Source organism: Hypomesus nipponensis, chromosome 8, assembly GCF_054491055.1.
Source record: "Hypomesus nipponensis isolate SF chromosome 8, ASM5449105v1, whole genome shotgun sequence".
Taxonomy (NCBI): domain Eukaryota; kingdom Metazoa; phylum Chordata; class Actinopteri; order Osmeriformes; family Osmeridae; genus Hypomesus; species Hypomesus nipponensis.
Window position 1 is genome coordinate 3,991,749 of NC_140368.1, and position 19,903 is coordinate 4,011,651.

General features: G+C 52.6%; 1 protein-coding gene across 3 annotated transcripts in view; it reads right to left on the reverse strand.

The window, feature by feature from the left end:
* ncoa2 (nuclear receptor coactivator 2) overlaps window positions 1-19,903 on the reverse strand; it is a 45,892-nt gene that overhangs the window by 18,403 nt on the left and 7,586 nt on the right. For all 3 annotated transcript variants that reach the window (XM_084702987.1, XM_084702988.1, XM_084702986.1), the window contains exons 2-6: window positions 12,099-12,206; window positions 11,016-11,188; window positions 7,884-7,987; window positions 4,345-4,522; window positions 1,485-1,676 (exon numbers count right to left, since the gene is read on the reverse strand). In XM_084702987.1, coding sequence (XP_084559113.1) covers window positions 1,485-1,676; window positions 4,345-4,522; window positions 7,884-7,987; window positions 11,016-11,188; window positions 12,099-12,187 — 736 coding nt within the window. In that variant the 5' untranslated portion in view covers window positions 12,188-12,206. The remainder of the gene's footprint in view (window positions 1-1,484; window positions 1,677-4,344; window positions 4,523-7,883; window positions 7,988-11,015; window positions 11,189-12,098; window positions 12,207-19,903) is intronic.

Consider the following 19,903-nt stretch of genomic DNA (forward strand, 5'->3'; position numbering starts at 1 on the left):
CGCACACACACACTCTGGCTAGGTTCCTAGGGGGCTCCTCTGCCAAGGTTTGGCTGGCAGAACAGCTGCCATTGGTAGGGAGAGAAAGGGGGAGGGAGGGAGAACCATGACCGCAAGGACTGGTGCTTCAGCCAAGCTCCTCTCCTGGAGGAATCCAGGAGCTGAAGCTGTCTTCTGGGGCCCCAGTCTTACCCGCGGCGACCCGGAGGGAGGGAGCTGCTCTAAAACCCGGCTGATCCCGCTGAGCAGGTGGATTCATCATAAGATCCCCCATATTGCTTGCTGCCTATCCTCTGCTTTCAGACGGGTGATCTGTGGAGGGATCTGCCTGCGTTCCAGCACCTAAAGGCAGGCACAGCCACCAGGACAGCAGGCTCTGAGGGAAGCCTGTTGAACTCTGGCTGACACCAGCAACACTGGGGGAGGAAAAACAAGAGTGGGCCTGACTGGGCCGTTTCACGGGGAGGACTACCAGATGTGCGCAGCAACTTTCCCTCCTCTAACGGCGTGGCAGGCGCCCGAGCTGCCCTCCGCAGACGGAGCAGGGGATGCTGGGCCGCTAAGTACCCCCAGAGTGCCACAGGACGCGGAGGAGCAGGATCGGTGTGTGCGTGAAAGCGTTCCCTGAGAGTCAGGAGGATGCCATCGGAGAGGAATGTGCATGAATTATGGATGGACTTTAATGAGAGCTGCCGGGCCAGGGCGGCAACCCTCTCCAACGACCGGAGAGAGAGAGAGACAGAGAGAGAGACGGAGAGAGAGACGGAGAGAGAGACAGAGAGACAGAGAGACGGAGAGAGAGACGGAGAGACAGAGAGAGAGACGGAGAGACAGAGAGAGAGACGGAGAGACAGAGAGAGAGACGGAGAGACAGAGAGAAACAGAAAGAGAGAGAGACAGAGAGAGAGACGGAGAGACAGAGAGAAACAGAAAGAGAGAGAGACAGAAAGAGAGACAGAGAGAGAGACAGAGAGAGACAGAAAGAGAGAGAGAGACAGAGAGAGAGACAGAGAGAGACAGAGAGAGAGTGGGAGACAGAGAGAGAGAAGGAGAGACAGAGAGAGAGACAGAGAGAGAGACGGAGAGACAGAGAGAGACAGAAAGAGAGAGAGACAGAAAGAGAGACAGAGAGAGAGAGAGACAGAGAGAGAGACAGAGAGAGACAGAGAGAGAGTGGGAGACAGAGAGAGAGAAGGAGACAGACAGAGACAGAGAGAGGGAGAGAGAGACAGAGAGAGAGGGAGAGAGAGGGTCTCTACCTTGTACTCTTCACACAACCGAGCAAGTTGTGGTTCCATTTCCTCTCTAAATGCTTTTGTCCTTAACCTGCCTTTGCCAGTACCTTAACCCCTTCCACTCCTTTCTCTATCTCCCCCTCTCCCTTATCCTTCACTCCTCTTTCAACCTCCCTTTCCTTCGATACGCACCTCCATTCCATTCCCTCTGATGAGATAAGCCCCTCCCTCCCCAGGCAGGATCCCTACCTTCCCCCTCCTCCTTGATGGACTTGGGCTGGGACACAGCGAAGCACTGCATGGTCTCGTATTTCTGCTGCTGCGGCTCGTGCTCCTGGGCATCGTCCTGGCTGGCCGTGCTGTGGGGGTTCACCAGCATGCGGCAGTTGAACGTGTGGCTGTTCCTTCTCGGACCGTCGCTGGACCAGGGCACGCCGTTCACTGGGGGGGGGAGGGGGGAAGAGAGGAGAGGGGAGGGGAGTAAATGCAATACCAAAGCAGTGTTTTTTTAGGTCAATATTAGACAAGCTTTTTGAGAGACTTCAGCTCTCTCTCTCTCTCTCTGAGTAAACGGAGGGAGGAGAGAGAGGATGGAGATGAGGAAATGGAGGAGCGGCAAGCAGGGGAACAGAGTGTGTGGGTAAAGAGGGACACGGCAGACGGAGGGAGAGAAAGCGGGAGACAGAAATAGAGCGGAGAGCTGGAGAGAGAGAGAGAGAGAGAGAGAGAGAGAGAGAGAGAGAGAGAGAGAGAGAGAGAGAGAGAGAGAGAGAGAGAGAGAGAGAGAGAGAGAGAGAGAGAGAGGGGGAAAGGGATGGAGATCAGTCATGTTGAACAGTTGGAACCGCGAGCCCTGCACCATCCATCCACAGCCATGCATCACAGCTAGGGATCATATGCATGTCCTCCACTGTGCCCTTGCCAATCTCTCCTCTACCCCGTCACACACACACACACACACATCTCACACATACTCCATTCCTTCTACACACAGTCAACCCCCACCCACCTATATACGCACATTTCGCAACACAAACACACACACACTCCAGTTCCCCTCACACTCCATCTGGTTCATGATCTCATTGGGAGCATTGATAAGTCCTGTATCTGGGACACGGCCCCACTGATCATTTTCAGGGTGCGCTGTGCTCTGTGTGCTGTGAGCCGTGCTCTGTGTGCTCTGTGCTGTTCTCTGTGTGCTGTGCGCTGTGTGCTCTGTGTGCTGTGCTATGTGTGCTGTGCTCTGTGTGCTGTGCTGTGAAAGAGAGAGAAATGGAGAGATGGCAAGTGGAGAAGAGGGAGAGGAAGGGATGGAGGGACGGAGAGATGGCAAGTAGAGAAGAAGGATGGAGGGCAGTGAAGAGGGAGAGAAGCTCCAGAGACAGGCTCCCTGACATAAATTAACACTCCTCATGGGGGGGGGGGGGGGGGGGGGGGGGTGATATGGCAGTATGAGAGATGGAGGAGAAACATAGGTGTTTGATGAGGGGGAGGGGGGGTAGCCAGAGTAATGTACAGTAGAAAAGTGGAATGCACAAAAGAGGGAGGGGAGCGATACAAATGAGTCAGAGAGGAGCGGAGGAACGCCAACAGAGAGCCAAGGAGAGATGGAAACAGTATGAGAGAGTGAAAGAGCTTTAACGACAGAGAGGAGAGAGACAGGAAAGGGGAGCTAATTAGACGGAAAAGGGAAAGGGGGGAGACTGATCATTGGGGAGAGAGCGCGTCAGAGAGGAGCGGAGGTAGAGAGAAGGGGAGGAGGAGGAGGAGAAATGCCAGTCTGTGGAGCGAGCAGTCTGGTCCTGGCACGGCGGCTGTGGAAGGGCGAGACACACAGACGTACAGACCAAGACACAAACACAGGGAGGCATAGAGACTGGGGGGGAGAGGGGGGGGACTGCAGGCTCATTGGACAGACAGGGATGTCACATGACAGACTAAAAGAGACTGGCCAAAGCTTGAGGATAGATAACATGAAGGAGATGGGGAGGGAGGGATGGAGGGAGGAGGAGGATGGCCTGGGAGAGAGAGGGATGGAGGGAGGATGCACTGGGAGAGGGAGGGATGGAAGGAGAAGGAGGGATGGTCGGTGAGAGGGAGGGAGGATGGTCTGGGAGAGGGAGGGATGGAGGGATAGAGGATGGTCTGGGAGAGGGAGGGATGGAGGGATAGAGGATGGTCTGGGAGATGGAGGGATGGAGGGAGGATGGTCTGGGAGAGGGAGGGATGGTGGGAGGATGGTCTGGGAGAGGGAGGGATGGTCTGGGAGAGGGAGGGATGGTCTGGGAGAGGGAGGGATGGTCTGGGAGAGGGAGGGATGGAGGGAGGATGGTCTGGGAGAGGGAGGGATGGTGGGAGGATGGTCTGGGAGAGGGAGGGATGGTCTGGGAGAGGGAGGGATGGTCTGGGAGAGGGAGGGATGGTCTGGGAGAGGGAGGGATGGTCTGGGAGAGGGAGGGATGGAGGGAGGATGGTCTGGGAGAGGGAGGGATGGAGGGAGGATGCACTGGGAGAGGGAGGGATGGAAGGAGAAGGAGGGATGGTCGGTGAGAGGGAGGGAGGATGGTCTGGGAGAGGGAGGGATGGAGGGATAGAGGATGGTCTGGGAGAGGGAGGGATGGAGGGATAGAGGATGGTCTGGGAAAGGGAGGGATGGAGGGAGGATGGTCTGGGAGAGGGAGGGATGGAGGGAGGATGGTCTGGGAGAGGGAGGGATGGTGGGAGGATGGTCTGGGAGAGGGAGGGATGGTCTGGGAGAGGGAGGGATGGAGGGAGGATGGTCTGGGAGAGAGAGGGATGGTGGGAGGGACGGTCTGGGAGAGGGAGGGATGGAGGGAGGATGGTCTGGGAGAGGGAGGGATGGAGGGAGGATGGTCTGGGAGAGGGAGGGATGGTCTGGGAGAGGGAGGGATGGTCTGGGAGAGGGAGGGATGGTCTGGGAGAGGGAGGGATGGTCTGGGAGAGGGAGGGATGGTCTGGGAGAGGGAGGGATGGTCTGGGAGAGGGAGGGATGGTCTGGGAGAGGGAGGGATGGTCTGGGAGAGGGAGGGATGGAGGGAGGATGGTCTGGGAGAGGGAGGGATGGAGAACAGGGGGAGGGGCTGACCCAGGCTCTTGGGTAGCAGGTTCTTGATGAACTCGGCGTGGTCCCCCACGTGCAGCACGCTGTACACGCTGGTGTTCATCAGCTCCTCCTGGTGGTAGCGCAGGTACTGCGTCACGTTCTCCGACACAAACACGATGTTCCCCTCCATGTTCACCACAAACAGGAAGCCATCCAGGGCCTGGGGAGGACGACACACACACACACACACACACAGGTTCATCCTCTGGTTCACATTCGAATGGATCTGCCTGGCATTGGTAACAGTTAACAGAGAAAGAAAAAGAGAGGCAGAGAGGCCGAAAGGGAGAGAGACAGGTGACATTTACATTTAGTCATTTAGCAGACACTCTTATCCAGAGCGACTTACAGTAAGGGACATTCTCCCCGAGACAAGTAGGGTGAAGTGCCTTGCCCAAGGACACAACGTTGATGTGTCACGACCGGGAATCAAACCAACAACCTCCTGATTAATAGCCCGGCTCCCTAACCGCACAGCCATCTGACCCTGTGACAAGCCCTTTTTTCCTCAATGACAATATTCATAACTTTCCGTGAAGGATACCGTGACATAAGTGTCATGTCATTGAAAGAATATTCGAAAACAACCTTTATTTTTATTTTTTAACACAGGCCAATTGATCATATTCAAGGCAACATTAGGAACGGTAAGGAAATACATATTGTTTAAAAGACAAGCCAGGCATGCGGACTGCCTGGCAGTCACAGTGGTCCGCGAGCTAATTGAGTGAGTCTGTGTGACAATGGTGTGAAACTAACGATCAGCCGGCAGTATTTGAACACCCGACGCTGCTTATCCAGAGCTGTAATTACCAGTGAGAGGGGCTTCTGGACAGCCCACACACACTCAGAGAACACTTTCCCCCCAAATTACTTCAGCAAAGAGAAGCCAAGGATTACAGATGAGTTTAAATAGCTGAGAAAAACAACCATTTGCCTTTTGCGAACGATAGGGGCGGGGGGTGGGGGGTGGGGGATTGGGAATTAAGACCTTCTTGGAACAGGTGGGACAAGGCTTTGTGACACATTTGGAAAGTCATTATTTCCACCCTTTGGCGACGAGAGCCATCATTGTCGTTGTGACTGACAGAAAATACCCATCTATCTGGACCTGCAGCTGGTGGTTCTACCCCGACAGAGCAGTGAAGTGGCCCAGCCCTAGGGGCTGCAGCCAGGGGAACATCCCGGGGAGGAGAGGGGAGGCGATGGAGAGACAGGAGGAGGAGCCATAAACAGGCAGGAGGAGCCTGAGGGGCTGGTTGTCATAAGCGGCTGGCTTCATTGATAAAAACACAGCCTCAGGTCAGTCATTACAAGACAAGACGGTGTGTCGATTAGACCATCAAACGCTGGCCCCCTGGGACGAAAGGCCGGGGTCACCACAGCAACGGGGTCACCACAGCAACGGTGATCACTGGTGTCAAGAAGACATGGGGCCTGTGCCAAGCAGCTCTCGAGCGAGAGACAGAGAGACAGACAGAGACATAGAGAGAGACTCTTTCAAGCTAACCCACTCCTATGCCAGATGAATTAATGCTTGTAGCTCAAGCTGAGGCCATGGGCTGTGTCTGGTCACAGGCACACTGGCACCGGCTGAGGGTGATAGTATCTCTCCTCCGAGAAGCACAGCTGTGCTAACTAGTTGGGTTTCGGATGCTAATGCCGTTCCTGCTCCAACTAGGGCTTTCCTGTGTACACGCAGGCCGCGATACACCCACACTCAATGTCTACGAGTACCACTTCGCTTGCGTTTCCAATATCAGACGACTCCAGAAACGAAGCAATAGCAACATATGACTGTTCTTTCGGTGTATTTTGAGAAACCTAGTATGCGAGTAAATGATTAGCATATGCAACCAAATTTCCCGCTGGGCGACTACAAATTATCTTTAATTGGCCAATGGAGAGTACTAGAGCTAGAGGTTTGATAATAAGTAATTAATAATAAGTTTAGCACATATTTCAGTGACGCACCGTCGATTGACTGCGAGTTAACATGATTTGCTGCTGCTCAACAACGTAAACGAAGATTGGCAGTAACGGAAAGTCGCTAGATTTGACGCTCGTTGCTAAAAAAAATTGTCTCGAGGGAAGGTAAAACGCTACACTGCCTGTCAGTTCGTCTCAAAATAAGATCGACTTGATTTTTACGGGACACGTCACGCACAAAGAGATGGATGCAAAAAAACTACAAATTCCAGTCTGAGGAGAAAACGCCTAGCCTAATACTTTTTTTGTTATCAAGACAATTTAAGATTACTGTTCCTTGTTCAGATTATTCTTGCTCTGCTAAATAAGTTGTGAAGTGCCCAAAGAGAATACAATCAGATGTCCGCAGCAGTCTCACATCCTCACACCTTTCAGACATTATCCTTATTTCAACAGAAGGCACAGAGTTTCAGCCGTAGGCCTATGAACCATTGTCAGCAGTAGACAGGTGTCAGCAGTAGAGAGGTGGCTGAAATCAAGTAGCAAGAGAAAGCCATTTGCAAAAAAAAAAAAAAAAAAAGGTTGATTCAATCCATATGCAACATAAAGAATAATTCAGACAGAATGTACTAGCATTGTTCATGCATTTCATGTAAAAAAAAAAAAAAAAAGTCTGGCGAGTAAAATAAAAAATGTACTAGCCAATGGCGACTCAAGCTTCATTGTGTCCGTAGAGGGTTGCTTTTAAGCAGCATCAGATAAGCGTGGCGTTTCTAAGTGGACGCTGCGCCTCACAGGGTCAAACCAACACACCAGTGTGTTTCCACAACAGCCTTCCTGGAGGAGCGAGGGCTGCTGCTGCTGCTGCTGGCACACAGGCCGCACGCGGGCACGCTTCCCTCCGATGGTCACTGTCCGCAGAGCGAGCGGGAATGAGTGGAGGCCCGGGGCCGGGGCTGGGGGGCTGGGGCAGCTGGGGGCTGCAGTTCCACAAGGGTACGAGCCCCAGCTCTGACGCTTGTGGGTTGCTAGCAGCTGGGAAAGCACGCAGGCAACTCAGGTCTATATTTAGCTAAGTCCAGTTACATGTGGATTCAGTGACGCCAGACCTGAAGAGCTAGAAATATTCCATGACGAGACAGATCTTAGCAGTGAACAGAGAGAAGAAGGGAGCGATGGAGGGAGAGGGGATGGATAGAGAGAGAGGGGGGGGGGAGGCTGAATGGACTGATTCATCCGTGGGGCTGTAGCTTGCTTGCCCGTAAGACGTCAGCACTTCATTGGTCTTCTGTGCGACCATTGCACAGGCTGGTGATTTACAACCAGGCTAGGACAGAAACCACCCACCCCCCAGCTGGAACACACACACACATGCACACAGACGCAAACACACACTGCCCCACTTCTGTAGACAACGTGAAATATGGCGCCGGTGAATTTCAAGTTTTGAATATGGAAAATAAGGTGTCTCAAGACAGGAATATTAATTTATAGGACAAACAGCATGATCTTGTTAAGATTCCCTACACCAAAGCTACAATGCATACACATTTAAAACAGCTTAGTTCACCATCACCACCAGCAACACCCACCTCCAACATCATTGGTCCCAGGGCATCTTTGTCAATTACGCTCTGGCCTGTCGACGACACGTCAGCCTTCTGTACCTCCTCCTCATTGGCTGCTGCCGTTTTCTCTGTGGGACAGAAAGCCAATTAGAATCAGGGGGTGGGCAATCCTGATTTATAACTCATCCTGTAGTTATACATCTGTGTGTGTCATCATGGCTTCACTGTCTATAACCTTAATGAAGACTTGTCTCAATAATCTCCATTGCATCACACCATGTCCAACAAACATGCCTTTTCAATAGGAGTCACATTACAACCCAGACCAACAGCCACTATGAGACCACAAAACTATTCCCAAACTGACCTCAAATTGTATATTTTTCCTTTTAAATGGCTCCATATGTTTTAACCAGGTCACTTGTGAAGCAGCCTCTTAACAAGGCCCTCTCCTCACTCATCTCGACAAAGCATTCACGCATGGACCCATTGTCATGTCGCGTAGCCATAGTGCAAACCCAGGCACTTAGCAACCGGCAGGGTGAAAGGTTGCAGAAGTGTGTGTGTGTGTGTGTGTGTGTGTGTGTGCGCACACGCTGCCGCACGCAGCTGCCATGCCGGTCGCAAACATGAGATGGATGGCATTGTCAGCACACACACACACACACACACACAAAAAAGAAGAGTCATTATGGAAAGACGGAGAACATCACAGTAAACAACCGCAGTCTCCCTGTTGTGTGTGTGTGTGTGTGTACACGTGGGGTGGACCAACGCAGACGTTCAAAAGACATTAAGCACTAAGATACATTCCCTCACAAAAAGCAAAACTGGAGCATGAATTCTAAAACGCCCGTTGTTTGGATACACAGTACATCACCGCGTATTTGGTCATGAATGTTTGCTGGCCTACATCCCAAAGACCAGGACCATACACAAGGCCAAAGATGTGCATGGGAGCGCCCTGGAGGCAACATATGGAGCGTCCTGGCCAACCCAGGGTAGTGCACAGACTATGTGCCCTCCTGATGTGAGTGATTGGGTTAATAGTCTTGCGGAGCGCCCTTCTGTTCAGTGCAGATTCTGCCCTACTTCCAGATGAGGAGGAGCAGCGTGAGGGGCCCAGGGAGGAAGAGGAGGGGGGACGTCTTTGAGTGTCGCACCGCGCCGTGGAGACGCGCGGCCATATGGTGGGGAGAGAGTCTCTCGTGTCTGTAAGCATGGCTGAGCGGCCCGCTCCCAAGGAGAAAGTTCTGGGCTCGGAATGCTGCATCATCTGCACAGAGGACACACACACACGTGCACGAGCACACACACACACACGCTTTTCTCGATCAAAAGCCGAGGTGTGTGTTTCCCGTGTGCCACGTGTTTCTCTCCGTCAGCATTAACAGCGTGTGTATCAGCAGGCCCTCAGCAGGCCTCTAGAAAGCTGCGCAGCTGCCTGGAGCACACATCCATCGCTCACTGTCCACATACACGAGGGCTGCACGACTAGGGCCAAAATGATCATCACCATTATTCTGATCATTATTGAGATCACGATTATTTGTTGATTTTTAACTAAAACTAATTTTATTGTCACATAGGCTAATTATAACTGCTTTTACATCCATATTGTGCTCCATTCCTGCTAATGTACAAATATGTGCATCAACATAAAATAGGTCCTCTTATTCACCAATATTCAGTACATCTCTCCTCGCTTCTCAGACAGACTGGGACTGGAAAGGAACTCAGCCTAGACCTGCGTCTTCCCATCGACCAATCAATGACCACTCCGACCAGGCTCAGGGCTTAGGATGGGGCAAATTTGATTGTGCACTGTACCATTACATAATAAGACTTCATAAGGAGAAATCAATTACCCTGAATACACACCCTATTAGGATGAAACAAGCTTGAGCTGTACGTTTGTTAGCTCTGAGAGTTAAGTGTTCCACAAGCCCACCATGATTTCAATTAGAGGAATGTCTGATGACAGAATGGAAGAAAGTCCAGATCTAAATGAAGTGGTGAGCCTGAGGAGGCGTCCCAGTGAGAGGCCGTCATTAGAGCGCGGCCTGTTGTGAGGGAGGGGCTCACATCATTATCCTTGCTTATTAACTTTGTGTGATTGTGAAGGGGCTGAAATGAAATGAGCCATTTAAAGTGAACCGGCACCACCATTTACAATCGCCATGTCGACAGTATTAAAGCGACAATGGTATGTTGTTATCTTGTCAAAGCGAGGGAGGGTGTTACAATGACACCAAGCGCTCTCAATACAGAGATTGGAATCGATAATACGAGCAGGAGAGGGTGTACAACATTAAGATCCTGTAAAAGAACAGGTTTCAATATATAGTATATAATTCATAGAGCTAGAACAGAGCAGATGACAGGCTGGCCTCTTCTTAACAGCACAGGGCGCGCGGCAGCTGTCTTCAAGGGAGACGGGTGTGAAGGTGTTGGTGGCTGGCAGCGCGGGGCTGGGGAGACACGGAGGAGAACAGCAGGCCTCGAGGCCCACTCCTCCTCCTCGCTCCTCCTCCTCGCTCAACTAACAACCACAGTTCCTGACTGCAGAGAGAGGCCGGGGATGTGCATTCAATGTAGCGTGAGAGGGAGGAAGGGAGGGAGGGAGGGAGGGAGGGAGGGAGGGAGGGAGGGAGGGAGGGAGGGAGGGAGGGAGGGATTGACAGACGGCAGCCCGTTTGCTGTGAGTGTTTTTTTTTCATCTTTTCTACCTCTTTTTTTTGCATCACATTGCTCACCATTACATAACCGTGGGGTGGTGACTCACACGCTACCCACAGCGTCGTCAGTCGCTGTGACTCACAGGATACCTAGAGCTGCTGTACTCAGCCAGCTTCCAATCAAGCTCACACACACACCATGCTCTCACACACACACACACACACACACACACACACACACACAACACACACACACACCACGCACACCACGCACACACACATCACGTGCAGACAGCCTCATGGTGCTGGTGTTGATAGGTCGCTATAGGTTCAGTATGAATGGATGCTTGCTATTAACTGGGCAGCCCTGGTTCCTGGAGGACGACAAAGCTACAAGCACCGGCGGGGGGGGGTTAGGACGGGACAGAGACACGAAACAAACGCACAGAGCGCTCTGCCGGCTCCAGGCTGCCTGTACCTTGCTCCTTGATCTGGCGGATCTGCTTCACGGTCTCCTTCAGGATGGCGCACTTGTCGGGCTTGACGTTGAAGTTGTCGATGTCGCTGAAGTTGGCGAAGATCAGCTCGGCCAGCTCCTCGATGTACTTATTCTCGTGCTCGCGGTTTCGCTTCTCGTTGCTCCGCTTGGGGCTGCACAGACACAGAAACACACAACCCCCCCCCCCCCCCCCCCGAGGGCAAGGGTGAGGAGAGACAGCGCGGTGAGACGACGACAGAGGAAGACAGAGAGAAAGCGTCCCAGAAAGCATTCCTGCTTACAGCAGAGCTAAAGACCACAGAGCTAAAGACCACTTCCACAGTCCACACACTGGGCATCGGGCCACAGCTCCCACAGCTGACCCTGACTGGGATCAGAGGGGTCAGGCCGTGTCCAGTACCCTAACGACTAGATTTACGTTGGGCCCGGTCAGCGGGGCTGTGGGACTGCAGGCGTGTGGGGCTGCGGGACTGCAGGCGTGAGGGGCTGCGGGACTGCAGGCGTGAGGGGCTGCGGGACTGCAGGCGTGAGGGGCTGCAGGCGTGAGGGGCTGCAGGCGTGAGGGGCTGCAGGCGTGAGGGGCTGCAGGCGTGAGGGGCTGCAGGTGTGAGGGGCTGTTGGACTGCAGGCATGAGGGGCTGCGGGCGTGAGGGACTGCACGCGTGAGGGGCTGCGGGACTGCAGGCGTGAGGGATGTTGGGCATCTTGTCTACAGATGAATGATGCAGATGAACTCAGGCAGGGGTCAGAGGGTAAGGCAGACGCTGCTGCTGGCTTTAGACTGAACGTAAGTCAACTGTGGGCTGTCTGAATGATATCGTCTGATCAATACTTATGAGCTGGGGTGTGGCCCAGGCCCTTTCAGTCAGGTCTTTTCCAAAAGACGCAGCCACAGAAAAGGACAGCCCGACACAGTGGAACGGTCGAGTTCAGTATAGAGGAGTGGAGCGCAGTACGGTCATGAGAGCGTCGTGTCCGCATGCAGCGGAAATGTGTTTGAACATGAAGCAGGAGCATGTCATGAGTGATGCCGGGGGTGGGGGTGGGGGGGGTCGAGCTCACCTGGGTCCCAGCAGTTCTGAGGAACATTCTTTGCGTTTCCGAGACTCTGCCCTGCCAGGGTCAGAGTGGTTCTCACCAACTCCACTCATCCTCACTGCATATCAGCGACTGTGGAGAGAATACACACATACCCACAGGTTAGAATAAGACACTCACATGAACTCAGATCGCCAACCACATCCAGTCTGTGTTGACACAGAAACACACACACACACACACACACTAAAGATGTGGAGCTGTGCTAGCGGGCTAGGGTTCATCCTGTGTGCTAGTATTCATCATGTGTGCTAGTATTCATCATGTGTGCTAGGGTGCTAGGATTCATCCTTTGCCGGAGAAAACCAGAGCGAAAGTGGAGCGGAGAAACAAATTCAATTATTTCCCTCTGATGGCGCTGCTTTCCCCAGAGAGCCTGAAACGAGAGCACAGCGAGACAGAGCGAGACAGAGCTAGCCAGCCAGCCAGCCCTCAAAACCACTCAACTACACAGCAGCAAGAACACCATATCTTATCAGGGAAAAATCTCATCAACTCATCAGCGGGGAGTGTGACTGCATGTACAGTGTACTGAGGCCGGGTGTAAAACAACCACTGCTTTTAGGTCATACCTTTCAATTAGTGTCCACCTGTATGGAAGAAATCTTGGTTTGAAAGTGCACTAATGGACACCTTAAGGACGTGTTGCACTGTGGCGGACACAGATATGGGCCAGTTTAAGACCCTAAACCTCCCGTCTCAAGAAATAACCCTTCCATCAGTCACTCTGTGTCAAACTGTCCCCTCAGCACCACACAGTAAGTGTCATTTAAGTGCAAATATAATGTGGCACTCCCCAGAGACGTGATGTACTTATCTACATTATCATTTCACGTTGGCATCTCTCCCCCCTCTCTCTCTCTCCCCCGCTATCAGCACTGCCGACCTCAATGGCACTAAATGGGGGAAAAAACATAAATAACTGAAGACTATAATGTCTTCTTAATTAGTGCCACCAAAATGTGATGTTTAATGGACTTGATGTAGTAAGAGGCTGGACATGGGAGGCTTCTTGCCTGGTGGGCGACCTGAGTTTGAGACAGTCTCTCATGGCTTGGCTCCCTCACTCTCTCTCTTCCTCATCTCCTTCTTTTAAAAACACCAGTGGAGTCGAGCCCGAGTCCTTTAGAAAGTGCCATTGACAAAACCAGTGTTTTTTTTTTTTTTTTTTTTTTTGTTTTTTTTTTTACTTTAAGGTTTTTTGGTGTTAGTAATGGGAGAAGAGATGCCATTTCCAAACATCCAAGAAATTTGCTCCTGTACAGAAATTGTCCCAAGAGTCCCACCCAACCAGGTTTACTGGTTGTCTCAGAGCCACCAAACAGGTATGATGACATAGTACAACGAGAGAAGATGGTGTGTGAAACGAGGCAGAGACAGGGAGGCGTGAGAGATGAGAAGGAAAGACACTACTAAAAGATACCGACAGTTTACTGTGGATTCTTGGAAGGGAAACATTTCAAAAGGGAATCCCAAAGTGCGTGAATGTACGAGGAAGATGGAGGGAGCGCAGGAGAGAGAGAGAGAGCCTGTTCTGAACAAACTAAGCCTGCTTGGAGCTCTGCAGTGTGTTGTGTTACACTCTGAGCCACTCCTAACCATGGAAACGGCCACGGCACACCGTGTTCAGAGCGCTCAGCCGTTACGTAAGACAGAGCACAGCACAGACAGAGTACAGCACAGCCCGGCACAGCACAGCAAAGCTGGAGGAAGGTAGCGACAGCCATCTACCTCTACTCTCAATGGAGCTAGCGAGCTTCCCTCCAGCCTCCAGCCCCCAGCCTCCAGCCCCCAGCCTCCAGCCCCCAGCCTCCAGCCCCCAGCCTCCAGCCCCCAGCCCCCAGCCTCCAGCCCCCAGCCCCCAGCCTCCAGCCCCCAGCCTCCAGCCCCCAGCCCCCAGCCTCCAGCCCCCAGCCCCCAGCCAGGCTCCCTGCTGGATTGCGGTGGCCTACTTAAAAGCTAATGGTGAAGGCTGTGCTCAAATGGCTGAAATGAAAGCAGTGGTGAGGCAGGCAGGCAGTGAGGGAGAGAGGAGGAAGAGGGGGTGGGAGAGAGGAGGGAGAGGGGGTGGGAGAGAGGAGGGAGAGAGGAGGGAGAGGGGGTGGGAGAGAGGAGGGAGAGGGGGTGGGGTGGACTGGCTGACTGTGTGAAGGGGAAACACACACAGGAACTGAGGGTGCTGATGGCTGGGCTTGGGCGAGCGAGCACAGACGCCATCACAGGGTCCGGCGCCTCTCTCGCTGTATGCAGCCCGTGGACTCGGAGGGTGAAGGGCGAGGCGGGATAGCGACCAGCCACGTTTCCATCACGTTCTCTGAATGACGGGGGGGTGAACGCCTTTATGGTCTGTCGCTGTGCTGTCTGGCTGAAGCTTTTAAACGGAGGGCAGGTCCGTGTGCCCCAAGTCTTAATGATGCTGCAGGACAACTCCACCAAGATCACAACGCAGCGCTCCTTCGCCCCCATTGGTTGTCTCCAAGTCTTCCCAGAGCAAGTTACCATGGGACTCCGGAATCTGATTGGTTGTGCATTTATCCCCCCTCATTTCACAGTGTAGAAGATGATTGGTTGCTTTGTTCTCCTTGACTTGGCGGCAGTGGCATTAGCATCCATTGAGAGAAAAAGAGAGAGACAGAGGGAAGAGAGAGACAGACAGAGAGAGAGACCGAGAGAGAGAGACACAGAAAGAAAGAGAGAGCGAGAGACAGACAGACTGACCGTGAAGACTAGACACGTCTCAATGACAGTCCCAGAGACAGGCAGGGAAGGGAGACAGGCAGGCAGGAATGTTTAGGACCCCCAGTGTTGCTAGGGAGAGATGGGGGGGTTGCTCTAATGCCCTCAATCCCAGGGTAGCTATAAACAGCTGGGGGGTTACTGTACAGAACATGTCATTGAGTTAATTATCAACAGCAGACAGTAGAGGAGAGCTTCAGCTCTCATGACTGGGCCTCGCACACCAGCCATGGATACCCACATTAGGCTGGACTACATTAGGATGGGCCAGGCTGAGCTAGGCCAGGCTAGGCTGAGCTAGGCCAGGCTAGGCTGAGCTAGGCCAGGCTAGGCTGAGCTAGGCCAGGCTAGGCTGAGCTAGGCCAGGCCAGGCCAGGCCAGGCTGAGCTAGGCCAGGCTGAGCTAGGCCAGGCTGAGCTAGGCCAGGCATTGACCTGAAATAAATCCTGACCACCTACCAGGGACAGCCCTCCAGTAACACAGCTTTAGAGAATGCACCTCCAATATGCCTGGCGGGACCACAGCAGACGACAAACAGTATGTTACCTTGCCACTGGGAAAGAAGAGTCAAGTGAATAGCCTCCACTACTGAGAGTGACCACTTAACCCAGGAGAGGTGGTGGTGGAGCTGCGTAGGCACACTTGATGCTGGATGCCGCTCAACCCTGGACTGGCAAGGAAAGTGTGGGATGTATTTTTCGGAGGATTACTTTAGGGCTCTGACTACGACACAGCGCACGGCACAACACGACGGTACGCAGGTGAGTCTGGAAGGCCAGACTGTCACTATGCCCTACTTTGTGCTACGCTAACGACCGTAGCGCTACACCCACACGCAGCCTACAACCCAGTAGGCTGTGCGAGCAGCCCCTGACTCAGGTCTGACATCGGGACGATAACGCACAAGAGAGGGTGGCTCAATGGATGGATGAGGACTGTGACAGGCCTTTGCGCTTCAGTCTTCGCTCTCGAACGAGAACCAGAAAGATGCTGCAAAACCCTCATTTATTATTCGCTGGCTTCTCCATGATCAAATTCACAGAAAAAAAATGCAAACATCAACTACTTTCACCTTGTCCAGTCTGCTTCTAATTAAGAGCCCAGCTGGAGGGCTTCTGGTTAGAGGCTGATGTTAGCATAATGGAGTTCCTGCAGATAGACCATGAGGGGTATCTGGGTCTCTTACTTTGAGATACAGCCAAGAGTGATATTAGGCCGCAAAGCAACCCATAACATAACATGGCCTGAATCGTAAACATTCTCAGAGGAGAGGAGAGGGGAGAGGACAGAGGAGAGGGGAGGAGGACAGGGGGAGAGGGGAGGAGTCTGTCTCTCCAGACAGTCAGCCCGGCAGGAGACAGAGAGACAAAACACAACCCCATTGGCACAGCGTCCAATGGCGAGACAGACTACCCCTGCCTCCTCAGCCTCTATCCACCCAGGGGAGGGGCGGGGGGAGATGTACGGAAAGGCAACAGTCTACTCTGTAATGCCTGTTCACTCTCTCAGCACTGAGCTTCAGAGAGGTAATAGATCGCCCCTGGAACAGTTAAGGGAAACCCCACTTTTTACCCTTTGACCTGCGGGAGGGTGGTAACGGGTAACAACACTCTGCTGGTTTACTGTTCTGGTTGGCTCTGAACCCAGGGTCAGGCTGGGGTCAAGACCTACAGTACACCCAACCCTCCACTAATAAAATTACACCTGTGCAGTGAGGACCCATTTGACCTAACAGGGTCAGTGTGTGTGTGTGTGTGTGTGTGTGTGTGTGTGTGTGTGTGTGTGTGTGTGTGGAGGCAGGGGCGGGCGGGGGAGAGAAAGAGAGGTGAGCAGGTCAATGGAGCCATAACTTCATTATCCGTGTGATTGATTGGCACATCTAAAACAGGCCGGCCATCACTTAAAGTTCATTAGGTCCCTGGATCAGTGTTCCCTGCTCTTATGAGCCGTCCTGCCTGAGCACTGGGGTGGCAGACGCATTCACACGACAAGAGAAGGGCCATAACATCACTCTGATGGGTTTCAAATACCCGATGTTCAGAACTGAATCACCTCTTGAGGATTGAAACGGAATAAATCTTTTTAATGTTTTAAGTGACCCCTCCCATTTCTCTCTCTCTCTCTTACAGGACAAGAATGAAAAGGGGTGTCGCGTTTCTGACGTCGAGTGTTTTTCTCCAAAACATCCTCTTCTGTGAGCCCTTGAACTGGCTTTACACGTGACCCTTCCAGGAAGGGAGTTGTCAAGAGTAAAAAAAAAAAAAAAATACTGGTTACCTTCTGGGACAGCAAATCAAGTCAAAGGCTTAAGGCCACTCAGAACACAAATATGCCAAGTTTTGTATACAGTTGCCTAATGCAAAACAACCTAGAAACCTCTAGAAATGTTTCCCAACCACAGCACAGCCAACAGCCTTACAAGCAGCCAACTCCTCCTTGTGATTTGGCCACACTGAGTAAAGAAAGATTTTTGGTCAAATAACAGCAGTTTACACTTGTGTTACAACACAAGCGCACGCACAATGCTGCGAGTCCTGCTTGTGTGTGAATCTGGCACTTAACTAGCGTGTTCCCCCCCCCCCCCCCCATCAGTGCTCGTCTATTCATGTGTTTCACTGACCGACTTACAGCTGTGGATGAAGGGTTAAGGTCTATACGCACGCACAAGGGGAAGAAAAAAAAGTTACAGAAATCAATTGACTTTGAGAGCCCTGACTGCTCTTGAGTGAAGCAGTTAAACGGTGTGTGTGTCCATATCTTAGGTGACACAGACAGGACCAGTCTCCAGCCAGCCACAAGCCAATCAGGCTGGCTTGGAATGTGGAGGAGACTGGGAGAAGCAGAGGGAAGACTCCAACCTTGTTCAGAATGTCGGAGGAAAAACACCACACGCACGCACGCACGCACACGCACAAACTTGAAAGGCTATAATGGTTGAGCATATAGTCACTCACATCTAAGCTATGCTTCATATGCTAAAGAAATCCATCTACAGCACGTTGCTTTGGGTATGTAAACTAGTCCAAGCCTGCATAGTTGTACAATCTAGCTGAACGCAGACAGTCTAACAGTATCAGGCACGGTCAGATAGCTCCTAGGTAGAGAGTTTTACATGTTGTGTTTGGAGTCTTGTCCGGAGCGTCGAGCCAGAACACCCATCTGCTTCTGGGGTTGCCCGGGGTTACAAATACTTCTTCACTCCTTTTAATAATAATAATGTATTTGACTACTTTCTGGGAGGTTTTGCACAGGAAACTCAGATGCTGGGGCAGGGGGTGGGGTCTTCAAAAATAAAATCCCTGAACCACCGATTCCAGTCATACTAAGAGATGCTCAACCGAAGCCTTTGCCAGTTTCTGCCAGGTGGGGGGTGGCGGAGGGTGGGGGTGGGGGCAATGTGCCGTCAATGCCCTGTCATCCTGTGGGCTAGCAGGCCTGTCATCCTGTGGGCTAGCAGGCCTGGAGGTGGAAACATACCCGGCACCTCCAGAGACTGAGCCTGCATCGACAGGCATGACTCTGCATTCAACTGCAAGTCACATCAAAAGGAGAGCGCATGAGCGTGGGCCCCGTTTGAAGTCCACCGCTCGCTGTAACAAGAACCTTCTAGAGAGCGATGGGGGGAGGAGGGGGGACAGAACGGACTAATGAAGCGCCTCGTGGCCTGCGCAGAGAGGAAGCTTCCAGAGCACTGTCTGTTGCATCCTCCCTCACTAGTGCGGGGGGGGGGGGGAGGGTTTGGGGGGCGTGGGAGGAGAGCGAGGGGGGGGGGGAGCAAAGGACCACGGCAACCCCGCTCCCCGCTCCTCCTGTTCTCTGTGGGAGCAGCTGAGGAAGGGAGCCAAGACACACAGAGCAGTGTCGGGCCCACGGGGTCACATGGTGTCAAAGACAAACACGCGTCATTAAAAACATTATCGATTTCGACAAGAAGAAGAAGAAGAAGAGGAGGGGAGAGCGTAGTCCTCCCTCCCCTCCCCTCCCTCCCTGGTTACCACAAACCAGATGTGCTGATATTAAGTCTGCGTCTGCAGGGAGGAACAGACAGGGAAAGACGGCAAGAGACAGAGAGAGCTAGGGACAGAGGGACGGAGGGGAGGGAGGGACGGAGGGGAGGGAGGGAGGGACGGAGGGGAGGGAGGGACGGAGGGGACGGAGGGGACGGAGGGAGGGAGGGAGTTTCCCAGAGGAGAGTGTGGACCCTTCATCTGATGTGCAGAGGCCTCCACTCTGACTGACACTTACGGCTCCACTGCAGGGATCAATGAGAGAAAGAGAGAGAAAAGTGGTAGGAGAGGAAGATGCACATGGAGAGAGGAAGCCACTTCACACTATTGACATGCCTCCTGAACCACACACACACACACACACACACACACACACACACACACACACAGTACTCCCTGCTTCCCAAATCCACTCAAGAGCTCTCTACTCCAGAATCACTGTGAGGTAATGGCCGTAAAGTGCCAGATTGCAACCCAGAGCCAGGGCCACATTTACCGAAAGCTGATCACACTCATGAATCTTTAACACCGACAGTCACTTCAGGATGTCACGGCAAGCAGAAGGCAGAGGAGAGGTGGGCAGAGGGCCTGGCTGGATCAACACACACAGACGGAAAGGGGAGGATGAGAAGGGGAGGGGGGGGAGGGGAGCAATAAAGAAGGTGAGCAGAAGTATTTTTTTTTTTTTTACTCATAACTCAAGAACCTCTCCACAACAATACTGCCACCAATCTCCACCACAATCAGATTAGAGGGGAAGGTTAAATATTCGGTGCGTGATCCTAAATTGCTTACTTTGTCTCACTGTCAGGTATCATTGCATGGCTCATCTGCAACTGAAGTGGGAGAGGCCCCACTTGCTACTGTGCAACAGGATAGCAGGGGCTACAGGCATGACACCATACACACACACACAAGACAGACATGTTTTTTAAGCGGTTGAAGACACTTGTGGGAATAGCTGTGCTCTGGGATCGAATCGCAGCAACTTAAATCCTTAAGAACCTTCCGAAATCTTCCAAAGTC